Below are 23096 nucleotides of genomic sequence, written 5' to 3' on the forward strand. Positions count from 1 at the left end.
AACCCACATAATGCATAGTGCATTTAATGTAGATAAGGCATACTTTTATGACTACTGAATACCAACTATCAATCACTTAAATGATGTATTTTCAGGCTCGCGAAGCAACAGCTTTCTAATCCCTCTCGATGTGCGTGTTCTCTCTTCTCTCCATGTCTGCTCCGTACAGAATGAAATGTGTAACAACACAGTGGCTCTTAAATGTATTTGTGTCACAGAAATGTAACACAAACAATATCATACATAATTACTAATGTCATTTCTATATTGTTTTGTCTTTCTAAGGTCCTGAGGAAAAACATAATAATCTACTTAAAGAAGACAAGTGCTGTTGCTCGTAGGGAGCATATCAAGACTGGTAAGACCAGAGACAGATGAGCTGGGGTACTTGTTGACCTGGATCATTGATAGCCAGCAAATGGTCATCATGGGGGATACCATGATGACCATTTGCTGGCTATCAATGATCCAGGTCAACAAGTACCCCAGCTCATCAGCTCATTTGGACAGTTCAAATGGGGGACCGTTCCAATCCTCGCAAATCATGTTAAACACTACTTGTTGACCTGGATCATGGATAGCCATCATCCCCTGGAAGGTGTCCCCCATGATGACCATTTGGGCAGTTCAGATGGGGGACCGTTCCAATCCTCATTTGGTAGGACAAATTTATTCAACATGTGCCATCCCCGGACTGCAGGGAATATATAATGTTGTCAATCATCTCTTGCACTGCCATAATAAAAAGTATGTGATTAACTCAACTTGAAGAAATAATGTTCTCTAATGCAGCAATGTAATCATTTTCTAGAGGTAGATGATCACCATAGCTTGGAGGGAACTTGTCCTAAGAGGATGAACGTTGTGTCACAAACCATGTCCTTTCATTTCTTTTCATCCATATCCAATATGCTTGAAAATATGAAGAGTGGTACTCAGTGATGTGTTGTGTTGGATTTGCCCCAAATAACTATTTGTATTCAGGACATAGTTAATTTCTTTGCCAATTTGTTTGCAGTTTTACTTTTGTCTCTTATTGCAAACAGGATTCAAATTTAGGAATATTTGTATTCTGTACAGGCTTTCTTCTTTTCACTCTGTTATTTATGGTGGAGTAACTACAATGTTGTTGATCCATCCTCAGTTTCCTCCTTTCACAGCCATTAAACTTTGTAACTGTTTTAAAGTCACCATTGGTCTCATGGTGAAATCCCTGAGTTGTTTCGTTACTCTCCGGCAACTGAGTTGGAAAGGGGGATACCTAGTCAGTTGTACAACTGAATGCATTCAACTGAAATGTATCTTCCACATTTAAGGATGCCTGTATCTTTGTAGTGACTGGGTGTATTGATACACCATCCAAAGTGTAATTATTAATTACACCAAGCTCAAAGGGATATTCAATGTCTGCTTTAAAAAATATATTTTACCCATCTACCAGTAGGTGCCCTTCTTTGTGAGGCATTGGAAAACCTCCCTGGTTGAATCTGTGTTTGAAATTAACTGCTTGACTGAGGGTCCTTATAATTATATATATATATATGTGTGGGGTACAGAGATGACATAGTCATTCAAAAATCATGTTAAACACTATTATTGTACACAGAGTGAATCCATGCAACACATTTGTACTCCTGAACTTATTTGGCTTGCCATAACACATGGGTTTTTATTTAACTGGGCAAGTCAGTTAAGAACAAATTCTTATTTACAATGACAGGCTAGGAACAGTGGGTTAACTGCCTTGTTCAGGGGCAGAACAACAGATTTTAACCTTGTCAGCTCAGGGATTTGATCTAGCAACCTTTCGGTTACTGGCCCAACACTCTAACCACTAGGCTACCTGCTGCCCCAGGTTGAATACTTATTAACTCAAGACATTTCAGCTTTTCATTTTTTTATTAATTTGTACAAATCTCTAAAAACATAATTCCACCTTGACGTTATGGGGTATTGTGTGTAGCCAGTGACACAAAATCTGAATTTAATCCATTTTAAATTCGGGTTACAACAACAAACTTTGGAAAAAGTGAAGGGGTGTGAATACTTTCTGAGGGCACTGTATATAATACATATGTAATAAGTATTTTTCTGGTGACATTGCTTGATGATTCTCAGCCATCGTGGTCATTACATTACAAATTGTGTCTGATATTGATTACATCATTCCTGTTCATCATTAACATGACTGGCAGTTACCATAACAAAGGAGTAAGGCGCTGCTGGTTTTTTTACTGCCGTGTGCCTATTGTGCATTTAGGATTGCTGGCGAATTACTGCCCAACTCAAGGAAGAGGTAGCCTATTGCTTCTTTTATCAGCAACACCCCTCTCGTCTTTCATTCATCGCTCATGCTAATTTAGCCTGTAATTTCCCATGTCCCGAGCCCCTTTTACTGGCTCGGGTGCCTTTCCTAAGCCTGTGTAGTTGAAGGATTATGTATGATATGGTAATGTTGCTAATGGAAAGGTTGGCACAGGAATGTGAGCTGGTGGTATTTTTTGTGAGAAGGACACAGGTGCCCTTGCAGAGAGATGTGACGTGAGCGGACTATGAATTTGCCAGGTGGCAGAGGAAGAGAGGAGGGAGCCTACAGAGAGACAATGCTTATGTACACCAGTGAGTCCGGGTGACACAATGAACGGTTCATCGGTAGAATTTACAGTAAGACGTTTGCCCAGATGCTTATGTGCCTCAGTTATTACTTCAGTTTACTCTGTGATTTAAATACATTGGAAATTAATCTAGAAAAGGAACAAAGAGATTATGCAAGTGGTACTAGTGTTTCTAGAGGTTCCCTGGAAATTACTATTGAGCGGAGCCAACCCCCTCCCCTCACACACACAGACTCTCTCTCACATAGATACACAAAGTCTCACACACACACACACACACACACACACACACACACACACACACACGTAGGATACCTCGCTCTATAGTCTACAAGATTTATAGACGTAGTGATTGGCTTCGTTGCCCCCCATCCCTTCCCCCCTCCACCATTCTGCGGCACTGCCATTTGCAGTGGTTGATGAGGGCCCCCCTCCCATTCAAACATGGCCGTCTGAGGGAAGAGGGGTGGATGAGATGGGGTGTACAGCACACACTATCAGATCAGTCCTCTCCTCCTCCACTCACCACATCCACACACCTTTTCAGCTATCGCTCAAGGTCACCCCACGTTCTCTCCAATGAAATGCACAAACCAGTTTGTCATTTTTCACGGAAACAGAAAGTGAATGGGTCGCTATGCTTTATAGTGCTGCGTCAAAAGAGGCGGAGTGTGGAAGAAAATATTTTTGGGGGGGACAGGCATTGTGGGGGGTGGTTGGGGAATGACGTGCTAGGGAGGAGACTGCCGATTGGCCAGGGCAGGTGTCAGTCGCCACGCTGCTGCAGACGGACAGGCCACTCGATGAATATGGATGAGAGCAGTGAAAAGGGTGATGCGGCAGGGAAGACCCCCCCCCCCTTCAAACCGGTGCAGGCTTGAACAATGCGTGGCGTCTTTCACTGAAAATACTGAGAGCCTGCATTAGCATTTTCTCATACAATTGAGGCTCTGGCCAGCTGCAGGCATGGCTTGGATGTTGCGGTGAAATCTTTTTTTTACACCCACTGATGTATTAGACCTCTGTGAAAAAGGTTGACTGGCCGCATTCCTCAACGCCACCATTGCACCTATGACTAGCCTAACGTTAAGGTACCCTTACAAGATTGTACCCCGGTATTGATGGCGATCTGACAGAGGATTTTACCAGCAGATCTCAGAATGGGTAAGAGCCAAACTGTTTTTGTCATGACTTGTTGAATTCATTTATCACACTCAACTCTTTATACTTGACTACGTAAAATCTATTCTGCTCATTATTGACCATTTTGTTCCATCGTTCTTGCTGCCTGTCAGCGCCAGGTTGGTCCATTGACATGCAGAGTGGGTATTTGGAGGGAGTGGGGGGGTGGTCACAAGGCATTTCCTCCTGACCCACCCCCCTTGAATGACTTCACTAAACACGTTTGGCTCAGTGTCCGTGTCTCTCCTTCAAGCCATCCCTCCAGTATTGGATGCATGGGGTTTGAACTCAACAGCCCCGACTGGCTTAGCTTCCCGACCTGCCCCATACTGCTCCTATTCCCCTGACGGATTGCAGCAACAGATTGCCATGTTTACTCTACTACATGACGCCATTGAAACCTGTTAGTGTGATTTTTCAGACGCTAGGACGAAATTAATTATTGACTAATGACTGCAAACGCTGCCTGTGAGGGCAATGGAGTGAATCTCAGTGGCATGCTCTCCCCTGCTGGGTTCACCCTGGTTTTAAGACACAGAAACGGGAACTTGTGCACCCCTGCCAACACAGGTCTAATAGAGGACATTTCCATTCCTATTGTTCAGTTTATCCTGTGTGGAGAGTTGTAATAACATGTGTCCTCTGACTGACAGTAGAAAAGTCTGTACTTCCATGAAGACAATGTCAATGTCTAAGCCATGGTTTTTACTTTTTCATCAAGGTCATCTATTCTTTTTTTTCCCCTGGAAGGGAAAACTTTTTTCTCTGAAAGGGGAAGATTAATGGAGTAAAAAGCAGAAATCCAAGCAGAAAAAGGGCCTTGGCTAAAGGAGTATGGTTTGTGTCAGATTGTCATAATGGTTTCTTTCCGATTGAAGGACTAATAGATGTTCTCAGAAAGGCTCTATCATTTATCGGTGTGATTTACAATATAAATGTGTTGACGGACTAGACATGTGAAGGTGGTATGAATTTTCATATAAATGTTGGTTCTAGTAGTCTAATGTGTGACCAGTAAGGAAGGTCTTTTAGTCTGCGTTAACAGAATTGACTTTGGATTTTAGATATCAACGTGTCATGACTTTATTGAGAGACCTATCAAAATCCAAATGGAACATGAGTGGCATGTTAAAAGAATCAGTAGAGAGCTGACACGTAGAGTGACTGAAATCCCTAGATGTCACAGTGCCACATTCATTGTGATCAGGATCTAATGAGCCCATTTAAGAGGCAAACAGAAGGTCAGTCTTAGAACAGTGACATCGATGTGTGCAGACCTCCATCCATCCATCTTCCCTGGACGAGCCTGCAAATCTATCCCCCTGCATGAAGCTATACAACGACGACACAGGCAAACACGCATCTTGGCGTTGTCAACCAAAATCACCATTAAAACGAACAACTACGACTTGATATCGTCATTATATTTTTTTGTGCTGGTCTGTATTAAAAAAAACGTTTGTATACTGATATAAACAGTTCTTTGAATGTACGTTCTTGACAGAGTGACGTCACCCTTGCATTGAAGAAGTCCCAAATTGAAGTCATTCATTGAAAAAGGAATGTTAAAACTAGTAGTTGATATCTGAAAACCATACTAGATACTTTTTTGGCCGTACCAGCACAGATGTTTGAAGAATGATTTAGGCTATTATTATCTAACTGATTTCTGGGGTGACATTGAGTAGTCATTTTTCTCACAGGTTCATATATTGATCGCATGTCTGTCTCCCATGTTGATTACTTATGTCTGGAATAGCACAACCAGGTGTTGGTTGGTACAGAGACGGAAGAGGAAGTGAGACATCCCAGTTGCAATTTTTTTTATGGTTAATCTACAGTTAATGAACTAAGCAGACCAGACCCAGCTGCTATTGCATTGGTATCTATGGGAGAGCCACCCCTTAAGCAGACCGGAACTCTGACCAATCCACCATCTTTGGGTTGGTATTCGCAGTAATTGGCACAGAGTCCAATCCCAACATTGAGTTGATTGCTCTACCCAATTGCTACCCAATCTGGATTTGTTTGGAGTGACACACACTGCTCACCTGGGTGATGATTAAATCTTCTTCATTAGCCAGTATGTGGAGTGGAACATTCTCGATTAAAAGGATGAAGAACAGAAGGTTTGATCGGTGAATTCTTTGAGCTGACATGATATCAATCACTGACTGATACAAGACAGTGTTGTAAGCCACTGAACCCCCTTTTAAACGGGAGGAGATTGAGTCTGTCTTTTTGGCAGTATCCAATTTGAACAAATCAGGTGGGATTTCGTTTCCTTATGCTAGCATTTCTAACAGTTATTACTCTGGATCACAATGGGTTGGATTTCAAACACCGCAAGCATATGATTTATATGTTTCGACATAGTCATGTGGGAGTAATATTCTGAGTAATGTTAATACATCCTATAATTTTCACCATTCCGATGATGTTTATGCTCCCCTTTGTCTCTCAGATAGTGATTATAATTATTTTTATTTTTTACATTGTAGGAGTTGGCTTAGATTGAACCATGAATTAGATATTTTGTCAGAAGATTCTGATAAAGGATACTAAAACTCCTTGAAAACAGTTAAAATTAGACCTCTGCAAACTGGAAAGGAGGTCAGCATTTACTCCACAGGATATCTGGGACAGAACACAGAACGTGTCACCAAACTCTGATGAAATATGGGACTAGAGGCTACAAAAGAATCACACTCCGAAATAAAAAATACCTCTAGATACCTTCCTACCAAAGTGTCAGTCGCACAAGAATATATGTGGCTAGCTACCTATTCAACTGTTTGCATCTGATCTGACGCTTACATGTTCCTATTGAGAATGATTGAATGGAGCCAGAGTGAATGGAGCCAAAGGCATGTATCAGCTGAGGTGGCTGGGTTACTTGCAGTATGGTGTATATGTGTGTAAACTACAGCTTCTTTACTAGCTCTGACCCTCTCCTGTCTGTTCGTCTCTCTCTTTCTCTATGTCCTTCCAGAGGAGGGTGAGTACTTCCTGAAGGTGCTGATCCCCAGCTATGCGGCCGGCTCCATAATTGGCAAGGGCGGCCAGACCATCGTACAGCTGCAGAAAGAGACGGGCGCCACCATCAAGCTGTCCAAATCCAAAGACTTCTACCCAGGTAATTGGATCCCACTTTGTCCCTGATCAAATTATCCAAATATAAAGGCGCACACCCAAGTAAGAGCCCCCAAAATCATCGGACTCTCTCAATTCAAGTTTAGTACAAGACGTTATTTGTTGGTTACGCTGCAGTTTGAATTCCATCTGGGGAGCCCAATGAGTTTGATCCAGCCTTCCAAATGCACAGTATTTTTACACAGACAAAAGACCTATTCAGATGCTACAGCTGCTTCTGACTCAGGAATAGCATTTATAGATACAAGCAACTGCTCTTTCAATTTGGCTGTGCTCTTAACAGGGAGCTGATCCAATTTCTGTGAAAAGTCTGTAGTCCCCAGAAGTACTATCATTCTTCATTCTGCTACAATGCAAAGACTGCGTTTAATCAATTCCCCGCTTAGCTGCCTGGCTGCCATTTTACTCCAAGATGGAGAGAGCACATTATCCAATGTCGAGGACATGTAAGGTACACTGAAAGCAGTAGTTGCCCAATAGGGCCTTGTTCTTAAAAACATGTCAACATGGAAAAAGATGCTTATGTTTTCCCAATGACCCCACACTGATGGAGGTCACTGCACTCTCTGGTTGGTGCTGAAGCGTCTTGTCTTCGGAGCAGGAAATGTGAGAGCCGCAGTAAAGAGTATGCGTTTGTCCTTCATGGCTGAGGAAGCTTCAACCTTCTGGAAAATAACAGGTGTGTCGTGTGGCTCGCTGTTGATTAAGATTAAGATTACTTTATTAGCCAATTGCACACAAATTTGACTTCCGCGTTTAACCCAACCCCTCCGAAAGACACACATACAGGTTTTTGGAGAGGTGCAGGGGGCTGCCACACTGGGCACCTGTTGTTGTGGGGGGGTTATGTGCCTTGCTCAAGGGCACAACAGCAGGTAATGGCATCTAGGAATTGACACCAGCAACCTTCCAGTTGCCAGGTCACTTCCAGACAGATTTTGTCTTGTCGGACACTGGATTAGAACTGACAAAACTTGCTGGCTCACCTCTCTAACTGATTGAACAAAAATGGCAATATGGCTAAAATATGGGCTATGTTCTGACACGTGGAAGTTGTGATATACTGCGCTTGGACTAAACCTTGGCAAAATATTAGGTCACACTTTATTTGGATAGTCCATCTGTAGATGCTCTACAGATTGTCATACTCTCAACAAACTATCTGTTGATAAGCAACTGCTTGCTAAGGTTAGGGTTAGGTTTAGAATACGGGCTAGGGTTAGGGTTAAGTTTAGGGTTAGGATAAGGGTTAAGGTTAGTGTTAGTAGATAGCCTGTAGAGCATCTACAGATTGACTATCCATATATAAAGTGTTACCAATAATTATTGAACCTTGGCAAAGAATAGAAGTACAATAATATTTCCTTTTTAGTGTATCTCCTGTTCCCACTACTGCACTGAAAAACTGGATTCATCGATCGTCACCATGACACGCTGAAAATGAACTCTAGTAATGGCTTACTTTTGCATACAATGCAGCAGCACTACTTTGTAGTATTGTCACGATATCAGAATTTTGACTTTGATATCGATACCAGGTTCAGCATCACAATGCTCGATACCAAAATTATAGCAAAACGATACCAAGGGAAAAAAGAAGGCGTATTAGCCAGTCACAGAATGGCACTCTATCCAGACAGTTCTTTTGAGTTCAATATCATTACATTTTAAATTGTAGATGTTTAAATGGATGCATTAAGAAAACAATTATACAAGCATGCAATTTATTTGAATGGTCAATCTCTAATCTATTGATAAACTGGGTGAATCAAGATGTAGCCTAGGCCTATTTACAATACAGGTGAATACATATTCAATAGGAGTGTGTGCATGCAATGAGTTATTGAGCTTGCTTTGGCTGAATTCATTAGGCTACAGATGAAAAACTGTTTACCTTCCATTTGGGGCTTATTTTATTATTTGCATAGAAGAAGCAATCTCTTCTTTTGTAAAAGTGCGTGCTGTCTCTTTAAGACCCATGACGTCACACACACGCTAAATTCTAGGTTTGAGCAAATATGATTTCGGGAGAGATGTGAGGTAGGGGAGATGAAGTGAATGAATAAAGTTTTTGGGTGACAATCAGCAGCATTTTGCATTATGGTTTGCATATGATTACAGACAAGGTACTAGGGTAGTCAATTGATGTTAGCTTCTGCTGTAAGCTTTCTTTTGTGAACAGAATTTATTCAATAGCAACGGTCATCGAAATTGTTAAAAGGTTTTAAAATTGTTAAAAATAATTCTAATAAATGCACATTTGAACAATGAATTATGATACTCCAAAGTTTTGGAATTTTTATAATCCAGTTTTTTGTTGTTGCATATATGAATACATTAACGCAAAGGGAGGAACAGGACTGCAACCACCAAGCACTTTCTCAGTCTACCCTAACTGCAGTCACATAAACATACTTTACAATGTTTGCGAGATCGATGATACGTAATATCACACTGTAATCCGAGAGCTCATTTTCGAAAGTTGCTTTCATTTCGGCACATCTAATTTATAAACATTTCAACTGTGTTAGATTATTACTTTTTTCAATTACACAAAAAATGAACACCCATCAAAATGAAGTTATTTTTTGTTCTCTTTCTTGTGATGTGTCGAGACGGTGAGTTCAATCTCTGATGAAGCGTTGACAGGTCATTACAACATTTCAGCGGTCGTAGCGTTCATGGGGAAAAAATTGACAGACACAAGCAAAAGTATGAAAGAGTCACAGGAGTAAAATTAAAGCAATCAATCCAGCGAGATTTAAGTAACAAGCGGATTAAGCGCCCCTCAAACACAGGAAATAGATGGCTGAAAGACAGATCCTCAGCTGTGCGGGGCGTACGCGTTGCTATATTCAAAATTGCAACATGCCATGTTGCATTATTCAAGTGTGTTTGTTCTTCTTCTGTGCAGCATAAGTGGTGATGCAGCCCAGACTCGCAGTGAGAGTAGTGGTTCCTCAGGACAGGCTAGAGCTAGTAATGAGTAAGTGCAGCAGGCATTGTGCTCTCTTGCTATATGAGACTTGTTCCTCTCTCAACCAGTAGATGACTTGAGACACATTTGACAGAAGTACCGAAAGTGAAGAAAAAAAGAAGAGGTATACCGTGCAACACTACTACTTAGTATACATAGAAAACACACTTTGAAGCAGTTGTGCATTTGTATCCCCTTCCTCTCGCTGGGTGGTGGATGTGTTGATAGGGCACCACCTGCTCTGCCCCTCCCCACCCTCATTGTGTTGTGAGGAGTTCAGGGAGAGGGTGCTGGCAGCGATTTCATTGGGTGCTGCTAGGGTCCCCAAAGTAAAATTTAATTACTACACCATCTCACACAATGGGCTGGAACTCTTCCAGAATGTCTGCGTGTATTCAATGTACACTTATATGACCAAATATACGAGGCATTTGCACCTGTTCAAAGTTTGCACCCGTTATTTTTACTGAGGAAAAGACAAGAAACAAAGCTAATCAATGACATTTTATTTTGACTACCTTGTTCCTACCCGCAAGTCTGTAACCTTCATTTTCTTTCTACCTTTCGTGATTTATTCCCCACTGAACTTAGTGCAAACATGTTGTAAATTCTGCTGCAATAGCTCAGTTGGTAGAGCATGGTGTTTGCAACACCAGGGTTGTGGGTTCGATTCCCACGGGGGGGCCAGCACAAGAAAAAAAAAAAAAAAAAATGTATGAAATTGTATGAAATGTATGCATTCACTACTGTAAGTCGCTCTGGATAAGAGCGTCTGCTAAATGACTAAAATGTAAATGTAAATGTAAAGACAAACAGGTAGCCTATACCATAGCAATGACTTTCCAAATGAAATCAAACTTTATTTGTCACATTCACCGAATACAACAAGTGTAAACCTTACTCACTTACAAGCTCATAACCAACAGTGCAGTTCAAGAAGAGTTAAGAAAATATTTACCAAATAGACTAAAGTAAAAAATAATAATATAAAGTAACACAATAAGAATAACAATAACAAGGCTATATACAGAGGGGGTACCGGTACTGAGTCAGTGTGCAGGGGTACAGGTTAGTTGAGGTAATTTGTACATGTAGGTAGGGGTGAAGTGACTATGCATAGATAATAAACAGCGAGGAGCAGCAGTGTACAAAAGGGGGGGGGGGGGGGCAATGTAAATAGTCTAGTGGCGATTTTATTAATTGTTCAGCAGTCTTATGGCTTGGGGGTAGAAGCTGTTGAGGAGCCTTTTGGTCCTAGACTTGGCGCTCCGGTACCGCTTGCCGTGCGGTAGCAGAGAGAACAGTCTATATCTTGGGTGACTGGAGTCTCTGACAATTTTATGGGCTTTCCTTTGACACCACCTATTATATAGGTCCTGGATGGCAGGAAGCTTGGCCCCAGTGATGTACTGGGCCGTACGCACTACCCTCTGTAGCACCTTGCGGTCAGATGCTGAGCAGTTGCCATACCAAGCAGTGATGCAACCGGTCATGATGCTCTCGATGGTGCATCTGTAGAACCTTTTGAGGATCTGAGGATCCATGCCAAATCTTTTCACTCTCCTGAGGGGGAAAAGGTTTTGTCGTGCCCTCTTCACAACTGTCTTGGTATGTTTGGACCATGATAGTTCGTTTGTGATGTGGACACCAAGGAACTTGAAACTCTCGACCTGCTCCACTACAGCACTGTCGATGTTAATGGGGGCCAGTTCGGGCCTGCCTTTTCATATAGTCCACGATCAGCTCCTTTGTCTTTCTCACATTGAGGGAGAGGTTGTTGTCCTGGCAGCACACTGCCAGTTCTCTGACCTCCTCCCTATAGGCCGTCTCATCGTTGTCGGTGATCAGGCCTACCAATGTTGTGTCGTCAGCAAACTTAATGATGGTGTTGGAGTCAGGTTTGGCCACGCAGTCGTAGGTGAACAGGGAGTACAGGAGGGGACACACCCCTGAGGGGCCCGTGTTGAGGATCCGCGTGGCAGACATGTTGTTGCCTACTCTTACCACCTGGGGGCGGCCCGTCAGGAAGTCCAGGATCCAGTTGCAGAGGGAGGTGTTTAGTCCCAGAGTCCTTAGCTTAGTGATGAGCTTCGTGGGCACTATGGTGTTGACTACAGCTCAGCGTTCAATAAACAGCATTCTCACATAGGTGTTCCTTTTGTCCAGGTGGGAAAGGGTAGTGTGGAGTGCAATTGAGATTGCGTCATCTGTGGATCTGTTAGGGCGGTATGCGAATTGGAGTGGGTCTAGGGTGTCCGGGAGGATGCTGTTGATGTGAGCCATGACCAGCCTTTCAAAGCACTTCATGGCTACTGACGTGAGTGCTACGGGGCGGTAATCATTAAGGCAGGTTACCTTCGCTTCCTTGGGCACAGGGACTGTGGTGGTCTGCTTGAAACATGTAGGTATTACAGACTCCGTCAGGGAGAGGTTACAAATGTCAGTGAAGAGACTTGACAGTTGGTCTATCTCCATTCTGTGTTGAGCTATGAGAGGCCTATGTTGACATGTCATGTTCATACCAATATGCACAGATCACCCCTTAATCTGTAACATTGCAGGTGCCTTGGCTTACCCTACCTACAGCACAACAAGGATACAGACAGACAGACATTCCACACAGCAATCTGCTAAATAGTGATAGCCCTGGTTAGAACAACCCCACCCACCTCCAGTCTCCCATCCACCAGTGTACAGTGCTTTTGGAAAGTATTCAGACCCCTTGACTTTTTCCACATTTTGTTACGTTACAGCCTTATTCTAAAATTGATTCAATATTTTTTTCCCTTATCAGTCTACCCACAATACCCCATAATGACAAAGCGAAAAACAGGTTTTTAGAAATCTTTGCAAATTTATTATAAATAAAAACAGAAATACCTTATTTACATAGGTATTCAGACCCTTTGCTATGAGACTTGAAATTGATCTCCGGTGCATCATGTTTCCATTGAACATACTTGAGAGTCCACCTGTGGTCAATTCAATTGATTGGACATGATTTGGAAAGGTTCACACACTTGTCTATATAAGGTCCCACAGTTGACAGTGCATGTCTGAGCAAAAACCAAGCCATGAGGTCGAAGGAATTGTCATTAGAGCTCCAGGACAGGATGGTGTCGAGGCACAGATCTGGGGAGGGGTACCAAAAAATGTCAGGATCGAGGGAAAGTACAGAGAGATCATTAATGAAAGCCTGCTCCAGAGCACTCAGGACCTCAGACTTGGGCGAAGGTTCACCTTCCAATAGGACAATGACCCTAAGCATACAGCCAAGACAACACAGGAGTGGATTCTGAATGTCCTTGAATGGCCCAGCCAGAGCCTGGACTTGAACCCAATCGAACATCATTGGAGAGACCTGAAAATAGCTGTGCAGCAATGCCCTCCATCCAACCTGACAAAGCTTGAGAGAATCTCCATAGAAGATTGGGCGAAACTCCCGAAATACATGTGTGCCAAGCTTGTAGCTTCATACCCAAGAAAACTCGAGGCTCTAATCACTGCCAAAGGTGCTTCAACAAAGTACTGAGTAAAGGGTCTGAATACTTATGTAAGTGTGATCAGTTATATATATATATATATATATATATATATATATATATATATATATATATATATATATATATATAAACATACATTTGCAAAAAAAATATGTTTTTGCTTTGTCATTATGGGGTATTGTGTGTAGATTGATGCGGGGGGGGGGGGGGTTAATCCATTTTAGAATAAGGATGTAACATAACATTTGGAAAATGTCATTGGGTCTGAATACTTTCTGAATGCACTGTAAGACATGAAACCATGAATGGGGGAAGACCTTGATGGGAATGGGAACTGTACGACTGGGCCCTGCTGTGGTGGCCTGACATAGATGACTGGAGATAGTGAAGGGTGTGAATGATGCATGATTGTGTGTAAGGGGGACAGGCCCAGAAATAGCCTGTTTCAATCTCTCTCTCCTTGGAAGTGACCGAGCCCCAGCTGTACTCAAACTGCTCTCTCACTACGTCAATTTTCCTCTTCCCCTCTCTCCCTCTCATAGCATTTGTTCTTAATAGTTTAGAAGTTTTATCCAGATTAGATGGCATTGTGCCGTCTCTACAGAGTTTTGTTTGCATGTTTGCCTCGTAACGAACAGCCCCAGCCCCCTTTATGTCATTCAATTGCATCCTTACTTAAACCATAACGGACAGAATTACCCGTACCCCAGTATTTGAACAACATACTGTTCACTCATACTGTACACACGTGCACGCATTAATGTACATACGCACAAATGTGCAGACACGCATGCACACACACACACAAACACACAAATTTCACAGCAGCTGCAAATTAAGCTGAGAGTCCTTGGTAAGGGCGCAAAGAACCAACAATCCAGGCTCCCTGCTTTGTGCAGCAGGCCGTCAGCTCAGCTAGCATATAAAGTTACACACTGTGCTTCACAAACAGATAAAATAGTTATGATGTCATAGGAATATGGTGCTGATGTTTTTGATTAGCCGAAAAACAGAAAGACTGACCTCACCCTGAAAAACAACACCATGTCAGTCCATTTTGAGTGAGGTAGTTCGATCAAAAAGCATGTTACATAGTTAGTAACCTCATTGAAATGCTTTGAAGACAGGCTTTTAGTATTCAGAGTGAAACGCAGATAGTTGTTACTGCTTTATTGCCCTCTGCAGTTAAAAAATTGCAGGCTTTTACTGAAGCCACTGGACTCCAGATTCAAGGTCCTAATTCATTCTGCCTTTGGAACTACTGCCCTGTCTGCCAGACCTCCCTCTAAGATTAAACACACTGTTACTCAAATTCTTATTACACACATATCAGAACCTATATTATAACTGCTCCTAATAACGCTGTCAAGTAAACCAAGATCCCAGAGAACCTCAATCCCACCCAAATTACTTGGAAAGAAACCATTGCGGTCCTTAACCAGTCTCAGTCAATGTATGACAGCACTTTGAGGCACAGGCACAAGTGTACGTAAACCCATGATGCAACCTACAGTAGTAGCCCCATAGGGACTATACTCTGTAAAAGCCCACACAGCATAACTACTGAAAGACAATATGGTTGAATGTCTTTACTTCGGACTAAGATGGGAACAGTAGCAGCCAGCCGGAGTTGGATCGAGTTTGAGTGAGATCCTGTGCCGTCACCAGACTGTGTGGGCTGTGTGTTTTGATAACTTTGACGGACATTTCCTGAAGTTGACAAGTTCTTCTAAGGGCAGATGTGTGTCACCCAATTCTGTAAGGGGAGATGAACTCACATTAAAAGGAAAGGAACACAAATGGCCCGGACTGGCTAGAGTGGAGTGGTGTCAACCCGCAAAAGTAACAGGCCGGTCTCAACCAGCCGGTCTTCCTGGTAGGAGAAAACTCCCCTGAGTTAGAAGGTTAGGATGACTCTCGTCGCTAACAGAGAACCCCCCCCAGTTAAAAGGTCTTGTCACTAGTATTGAATACATTTTTCACTTATTGGATTGTTGTATTTGATCAGATTTCTGTTCACCAACAAGTCATTTCAACAGTCGATTAATTTATTTGTATTTTGATAGATATAACACAATGTAGTGCTTATTGTAAAGCTGGTGGTGTGAGATTGAATGAATGATGTGGGTGTAGAAGTATTTCAAATCATATTTTATTTGTCACATGCGCCGAATACAACAGGTGTAGGTAGACCTTACCGTGAAATGCTTAGTTACAAGTCCTTAACCAACAATGCAGTTCAAGAAATAAAGTTAAGAAAATATTTACTAAATAAAGTAACGTAAAAAGATTATATCTAAAAGTAATACAAGAAAATTACATAACAATAACGAGGCAATATACAGGAGGTACCGGTACCGAGTCAAGGTAATTTGTTAAGTGACTATGCATAGATAATAAACAGCGAGTAGCAGCAGTGTAAAAACAAATGTAAATAGTCCTGGTGGCCATTTGATTAATTGTTCAGCAGTCTTATGGCTTGGGGGTAGAAGCTGTTAAGGAACCTTTTGGACCTAGACTTGGCACTCTGGTACTGCTTGCCGCGCAGTAGCAGAGAGAACAGTCTATGACTTGGGTGACTGATGTCTTTGACCATTTTTGGGGCCTTCCTCTGACACCACCTAGTATATCTATCTATCTATCTATCTATCTATCTATCTATCTATCTATCTATCTATCTATCTATCTATCTATCTATCTATCTATCTATCTATCTATCTATCTATCTATCTATCTATCTATCTATCTATCTATCTATCTATCTATCTATCTATCTATCTATCTATCTATCTATCAAATGTATTTATAAAGCCCTTTTTACATCAGCCGATGTCACAAAGTGCTGTACAGAAACCCAGCCTAAAAACCCAAACAGCAAGCAATGCAGATATAGAAGCACGGTGGCTAGGAAAAACTCCCTAGAAAGGCAGGAACCTAGGATGAAACCTCGAGAGGAACCAGGCTCTGAGGGGTGGCCAGTCCTCTTCTGGCTGTGCCAGGTGGAGATTATAACAGTACATGGCCAAGATGTTCAAACATTCATAGATGACCAGCAGGGTCAAATAATAATAATCACAGTGGTTGTCGAGGTTGCACCTCAGGAGTAAATGTCAGTTGGCTTTTCATAGCCGATCATTCAGAGTTAGAGACAACAGGTGCGGTAGAGAGAGAGAGTCGAAAACAGCATGTCCGGAACAAGGTTGCACGTCCGGTGAACAGTGAACATGTCAGGGGTCCATAGCCGCATGCAGAACAGTTGAAACTGGAGCAGCAGCACGACCAGGTGGACTGGGGACAGCAAGTAGTCATCAGGCCAGGTAGTCCTGAGGCATGGTCCTAGAGAAAAGAGAGAGAGAGTTAGAGGGAGCATAATTAAATTCACACAGGACACCGGATAAGACAGGAGAAATACTCCAGATATAACAGACTGACCCTAGCGCCCCAACACATAAACTATTGCAGCATAAATACTGGAAGCAGAGACAGGAGGGGTTGGGAGACACTGTGGCCCAAACCGGACAGGAAGATCACATCAGTGTCTCAACCCACTCAAGTGACGCACCCCTCCTAGGGACGGCATGTAAGAGCACCAGTAAGCCAGTGACTCAGCCCCTGTAATAGGGTTAGAGGCAAAGAATCCCAGTGGAGAGAGGGGAACCGGCCAGGCAGAGACAGCAAGGGCGGTTCGTCACTCCAGTGCCTTTCTGTTCACCTTCAAACTCCTGGGCCAGACAACACTCAATCATAGGACCTACTGAAGAGATGAGTCTTCAATAAAGACTTAAAGGTCAAGACCGAGTCTGCGTCTCTCACATGGATAGGCAGACCATTCCATAAAAATGGAGCTCAATAGGAGAAAGCCCTGCCTCCAGCTCTTTGTTTAGAAATTCTAAGGACAATATATAGGTCAATCCAAGATGGCAGCATGTCAAGTCGTTTGTCTGTGACTAGTAGTTTTTAACCTACTAATAACCTATTAATTTATGGTGGAGCAAATATACAATTTCCTTGTTGTGTAGTGCAAACTATTTTGTTTTGCTGGTGCAAAGATCGCAGGTCTCCCTCAACTCTGATAAAAAAAAAAATGCTATTTGCACTTCTTCACTTGAAGTTTACCAAAGTAACTCTCTCTCTGGCTGGCCTGGGTTCTATCCGCAGCTTTCCCTCTGCAGAGTGTCTCGTCCAAGCTGGCTATCAGAGGCAGCTCAACAATCCCCAACCCGTTCTCTCAATCAACCCCCACACCCAATCTACTCACACAATCACATACAGACTCATACATACACACAGTCCCTCTCTCCCCTTACCTTTCCTTGGCCTCTATTTCTTACATCTCTCAGAGAAAATGTCAATTTTTGTGGTATTGCTTTGTGCACTGACTTTACTGAACTCTGAAGAAAACACACATTGTCGCTGGGTGAGTACATCTGACAATGTGCTCTCCCGTCCATTAGACATTTTGTCTGCGGGAACTCGCTCTTTTTCACTCGGTCTACTCGTCCAAGTGCCGATGCATTTGTGGCATGATGTGAACAGTACAAACTTGTGTCACTACCAAAGTCTAATGGTTTTAAATGACTGTTTTGTATCGTTTGGAAACTCACTTGTAGAATTTGCGTGCAGTATGTCTATTAAAAAAGAGAAGCCGTGGAAGGTTATTAAACAGAGGTGCCTAGTTATTCTAATTTTGTTGATATCAGGTAATGTTCAGCCTAACCCTGGCCCTGATATGCAATGTCTCCAAACCCCTCTGATTTTAAATCTAGATCTGGTTTTGGTATTTTTCATTAAAATGTACGCATGTTGTCAAAATGTTGTCAAAAATGGATGGGGTTAGGATTTGGGCTAAATCAACTGATGCTGATGTAATTGTCTTTTCTGAAACCTGGCTCAGCAAGTCTGTTCTTGATAAGGATATTTGTATAAATGGTTACAGTGTGTATCGCACTGATCAAGTTAAGAAAGGTGGGGGTGTGGCTATATATGTAAAGACTAAATTCCTTGTTAGTGTGGCAAAGTCTGAAACTATTTATAAACAGTTGGAATTTCTTGCTTTGAATCTTGAGGTTTCAAAGGGTCTTTCTATAACTGTGATTGGCTGTTATAGACCCCCCTCTGCTCTCTATAACTGTGATTGGCTGTTATAGACCCCCCTCTGCTCTCTATAACTGTGATTGGCTGTTATAGACCCCCCTCTGCTCTCTATAACTGTGATTGGCTGTTATAGACCCCCCTCTGCTCTCTATAACTGTGATTGGCTGTTATAGACCCCCCTCTGCTCTCTGTAACTGTGATTGGCTGTTATAGACCCCCCTCTGCTCTCGGTGATGCATTTTCTTCTCTGACGCACTTTATGTCTAAACTTCTTTACAGTGAAATGATCTTGATTGGTGATCTCAACTGGTGTTGGTTAAAGTCGGTGTCTGATGATTATAAAATGTATTGTAATTCTATGAATCTTACTGTACCCAGTTGAATAACTCACCCACATCTCAAACGTCCAGAGAAATCTACCCTGATTGATTTGATATTGACAAATGTTCCACATAAATATTCCGTGGTTGGTGTTTTCTGTAATGATTTAAGTGACCATTGTGCTGTTGTTGCTGTTAGAAATACTAAGGTTCCTAAAACAAACCCACGCTTTATTCGTAAGACATTTAAAGAGTTTTAATGAGCAGGCTTTCTTTCATGATTTGTTTTATTTTGACTGGAGCAAGATTGAGCTTATTCCTGATGTGTAAACTGCCTGGAAATTCTTTCAGGATGTTTTTTTTATCCAAATAGTAAACAAACATGCCCCATTTCACAGGTTCAGGGTTAAAGGGTGAGATAATCCAGGGTTTTCTTCTGAGCTGTCTTGTATTATTCACAAACGTAATCTAGCTTGGGCTAAATCAAGGAAATCATGTTCTGACGCTGATTGGCTTCTTTTTAGGCAGCTACGAAACAAGTGTTCTTTTCTTCTCAGGAAGGCCAAGTCTGAATATTTTACGTCTGTTATGACTGATAACAAGAATGACCCTAGAAAGTTTTGGAAGGCTATTAAGTCTATGTCTGGTAATGTTAATGAATTACTGTCATGTGTATTGAAGGACTCTGTGGTTGAATATGCAACTGAAATGCTGAATTGTTTCAATGAGCACTTTGTATCATCTGGTAGGCTGTTTGATTCAGTATCCTCTGTCTCTGTACAATCCTGTGTGGATGAACCAGTGAGAGCTGGTCCAACTTTAATTTTTTTGCCATTCTCAGTGCAGGTGGTACATAAAAGCCCTGAAATCCTTAGATCAGAGAAAGCCTGCAGGTCCTGATCTTCTTGATCCCTGCTTTTTAAAACTGGCAACTGATTTCATAGCTGAACCACTTACATATCTGTTCAATCTAACCCTGGAATGTAATGAAATTTCAAAGATCTGGATATCAGCATTTGTCCTACCACTTTTAATAAAAGAGGGAGATCCAACTCTTTTAAATAATTATAGGCCAATCTAAAAGCTGTCACCCCTGGCGAAAATACTTGAAACCTTTTTATATACTAACTCTATTTTATCAACGTACCAATCTGGCTTCAGGAAGAAGCATAACACAATTACAGCAGCCGTTAAGGTTTTAAATGATATCACTCAAGTCCTTGACTTCTCTAAGGCTTTTGATACAGTTGATCATGCTATACTGAGTCAAAGATTGTCGAGCTTAGGTCTTTCAGAGCATTCAGTTGCATTGTTTGCTAACTATCTGTCTGATATAACTCAGTGCACTCAATTTGATGGACTCATGTCTGTTAAATTGTCTGTCTGTAATGGTGTTTCCATTCCCCTCTTATTCAAATCAAATCAAATGTATTTATATAGCCCTTCGTACATCAGCTGATATCTCAAAGTGCTGTACAGAAACCCAGCCTAAAACCCCAAACAGCAAGCAATGCATGTGAAAGAAGCACGGTGGCTAGGAAAAACTCCCTAGGAAAAACTCCCTAGAAAGGCCAAAAACCTAGGAAGATACCTAGAGAGGAACCAGGCTATGAGGGGTGGCCAGTCCTCTTCTGGCTGTGCAGGGTGGATATTATAACAGAACATGGTCAAGATGTTAAAATGTTCATAAATGACCAGCATGGTCAAATAATAATAATCATAGTAGTTGTCGAGGGTGCAACAAGCACGTCCGGTGAACAGGTCAGGGTTCCATAGCCGCAGGCAGAACAGTTGAGACTGGAGCAGCAGCACGGCCAGGTGGACTGGGGACAGCAAGGAGTCATCATACCAGGTAGTCCTGAGGCATGGTCCTAGGGCTCAGGTCCTCCGAGAGAAAGACAGAAAGAGAGAATTAGAGAGAGCATATTTAAATTCACACAGGACACCGGATAAGACAAGAGAAATACTCCAGATGTAACAGGCTGACCCTAGCCCCCCGACACAAAAAACTACTGCAGCATAAATAATTTAGACAAAAATGTGCAAAATGCGCAACTTCACTTTTATGTTGATGATACTGTTATTTATTATTGTGCCTCGTCTCTCACAAAAGCTTTCCAGAACTTGCTAACTGCTTTTTATATTGTTCAACATACCTTGTGTCAATTGAAGCTTATCCTCAGTATTGACAAAACTAAACTAATGGTGTTTTCTAAAGCAAGAAATAGACCTCTGAACCTTTCACCTATTACTACCTGTCAGGGCAATGAGATTGACACTGTAACCTCATATAAATATCTTGGAATTTGAATTGATGATGGCCTCTCTTTTAAATTGCATATTCAACAACTAATAAAAAAAGGCATTTTATATTGTTCAGAAATGTGGTGAGTACTCTCTTTGTTCGCAGGACTTTTTATTTATTTATTTTTTATTTCCCCTTTATTTAACCAGGTAGGCAAGTTGAGAACAAGTTCTCATTTACAATTGCGACCTGGCCAAGATAAAGCAAAGCAGTTCGACAACATACAAAAACACAGAGTTACACATGGAGTAAAACAACATACAATCAATGATACAGTAGACAAAAATAAGACTATATACAATGTGAGTAAATGATGTCAGATAAGGGAAGTAAAGGCAAAAAAGGCCATGGTGGCAAAGTAAATAAAGTATAGCATGTAAAACACTGGAATGGTAGATTTATAACTTGAAGAAAGTTCAAAGTTAAAATATAAATAATATGGTGCAAAGGAGCAAAATAATAAATAAAATAAATAAATACAGTAGGGGTAGTAGATTGGGCTAAATTATAGATGGGCTATGTACAGGTGCAGTGATCTGGGAGCTGCTCTGATAGCTGGTGCTTAAAGCTAGTGAGGGAGATAAGTGTTTCCAGTTTCAGAGATTTTTGTAGAGATTTTTGTATCCTGCTAACTGTTCCAAATGTCCGAACTGAATTTGGTAAAAAGGCTTTTATGTACTCTGCGCCATCGGCTTGGAACGCCTTACAAAATACTTTTCAACTGGAAGAACCGATTTGTGTTTTTAAATCATTGATGCAGGATTTTGAGGCTGATTCCCTGACCTGTCAATGTTTTTAATTTGCTGTTTTAGGATTTTGTTATACTCTTGTGAATTCTCTGTTTTTTTACTAGATTGCTTGTAGTTTTTCATGTTGTCTGTCTGTAATTGTGTAATGACTTGGTGCTGCCTATCTTGGCCAGGACGCTGTTGAAAAAGAGATTTCAAATCTCAATGAGCCCTTACTGGTTAAATAAAGGTTAAATAAAATGTTTTAATATATAGGTACTGGATGGCATGAAGCTTAAGCCCCAGTGATGTACTGGGACATATGCACTAACCTACAGTGAGGGAAAAAAGTATTTGATCCCCTGCTGATTTTGTACGTTTTCCCACTGACAAAGAAATTATCAGTCTATAATTTTAATGGTAGGTTTATTTGAACAGTGAGAGACAGAATAACAACAAAAAAATCCAGAAAAACGCATGTCAAAAATGTTATAAAATGATTTGCATTTTAATGAGGGAAATAAGTATTTGACCCATCTGCAAAACATGACTTAGTACTTGGTGGCAAAACCCTTGTTGGCAATCACAGAGGTCAGACGTTTCTTGTAGTTGGCCACCAGGTCTGCAAACATCTCAGGAGGGATTTTATCCCACTCCTCTTTGCAGATCTTCTCCAAGTCATTAAGGTTTCGAGGCTGACATTTGGCAATTCGAACCTCCACAGATTTTCTATGGGATTAAGGTCTGGAGACTGGCTAGGCCACTCCAGGACCTTAATGTGCTTCTTCTTGAGCCACTCCTTTGTTGGCTTGGCCGTGTGTTTTGGGTCATTGTCATGCTGGAATACCCATCCACGACCCATTTTCAATGCCCTGGCTGAGCGAAGGAGGTTCTCACCCAAGATTTGATGGTACATGGCCCCGTCCATTGTCCCTTTGATGCGGTGAAGTTGTCCTGTCTCCTTAGCAGAAAAACACCCCCAAAGCATAATGTTTCAACCTCCATGTTTGACGGTGGGGATGGTGTTCTTGGGGTCATAGGCAGCATTCCTCCTCCTCCTCCAAACACGGCGAGTTGAGTTGATGCCAAAGAGCTCCATTTTGTTCTCATCTGACCACAACACTTTCACCCAGTTGTCCTCTGAATCATTCAGATGTTCATTGGCAAACTTCAGACGGGCATGTATATGTGCTTTCTTGAGCAGGGGGACCTTGCGGGC

The 23096-nt window shown here is 41.8% G+C and overlaps 1 protein-coding gene across 2 annotated transcripts in view; it reads left to right on the forward strand.

Annotated features, from left to right (window-relative positions):
- The first annotated feature begins 285 nt into the window (after window positions 1–285).
- The window catches only part of LOC106567594 (RNA-binding protein Nova-1), a 39417-nt gene continuing 16606 nt past the window's right edge, over window positions 286–23096 (forward strand). Inside the window, exons 1-2 of one of the 2 annotated variants that reach the window (XM_014137103.2) lie at window positions 286–358; window positions 6790–6933. Coding sequence is in view for 1 of the 2 variants with exons in the window: in XM_014137104.2 (XP_013992579.1) it covers window positions 3776–3779; window positions 6790–6933 (148 nt within the window). In the remaining variant the exon portion in view is untranslated. Of the gene's footprint in view, window positions 359–3432; window positions 3780–6789; window positions 6934–23096 lie in introns of those variants that run through there. The other variant, XM_014137104.2, reaches the window with a different exon arrangement.

The sequence above is a fragment of the Salmo salar genome, chromosome ssa13, assembly GCF_905237065.1.
Source record: "Salmo salar chromosome ssa13, Ssal_v3.1, whole genome shotgun sequence".
NCBI lineage: Eukaryota > Metazoa > Chordata > Actinopteri > Salmoniformes > Salmonidae > Salmo > Salmo salar.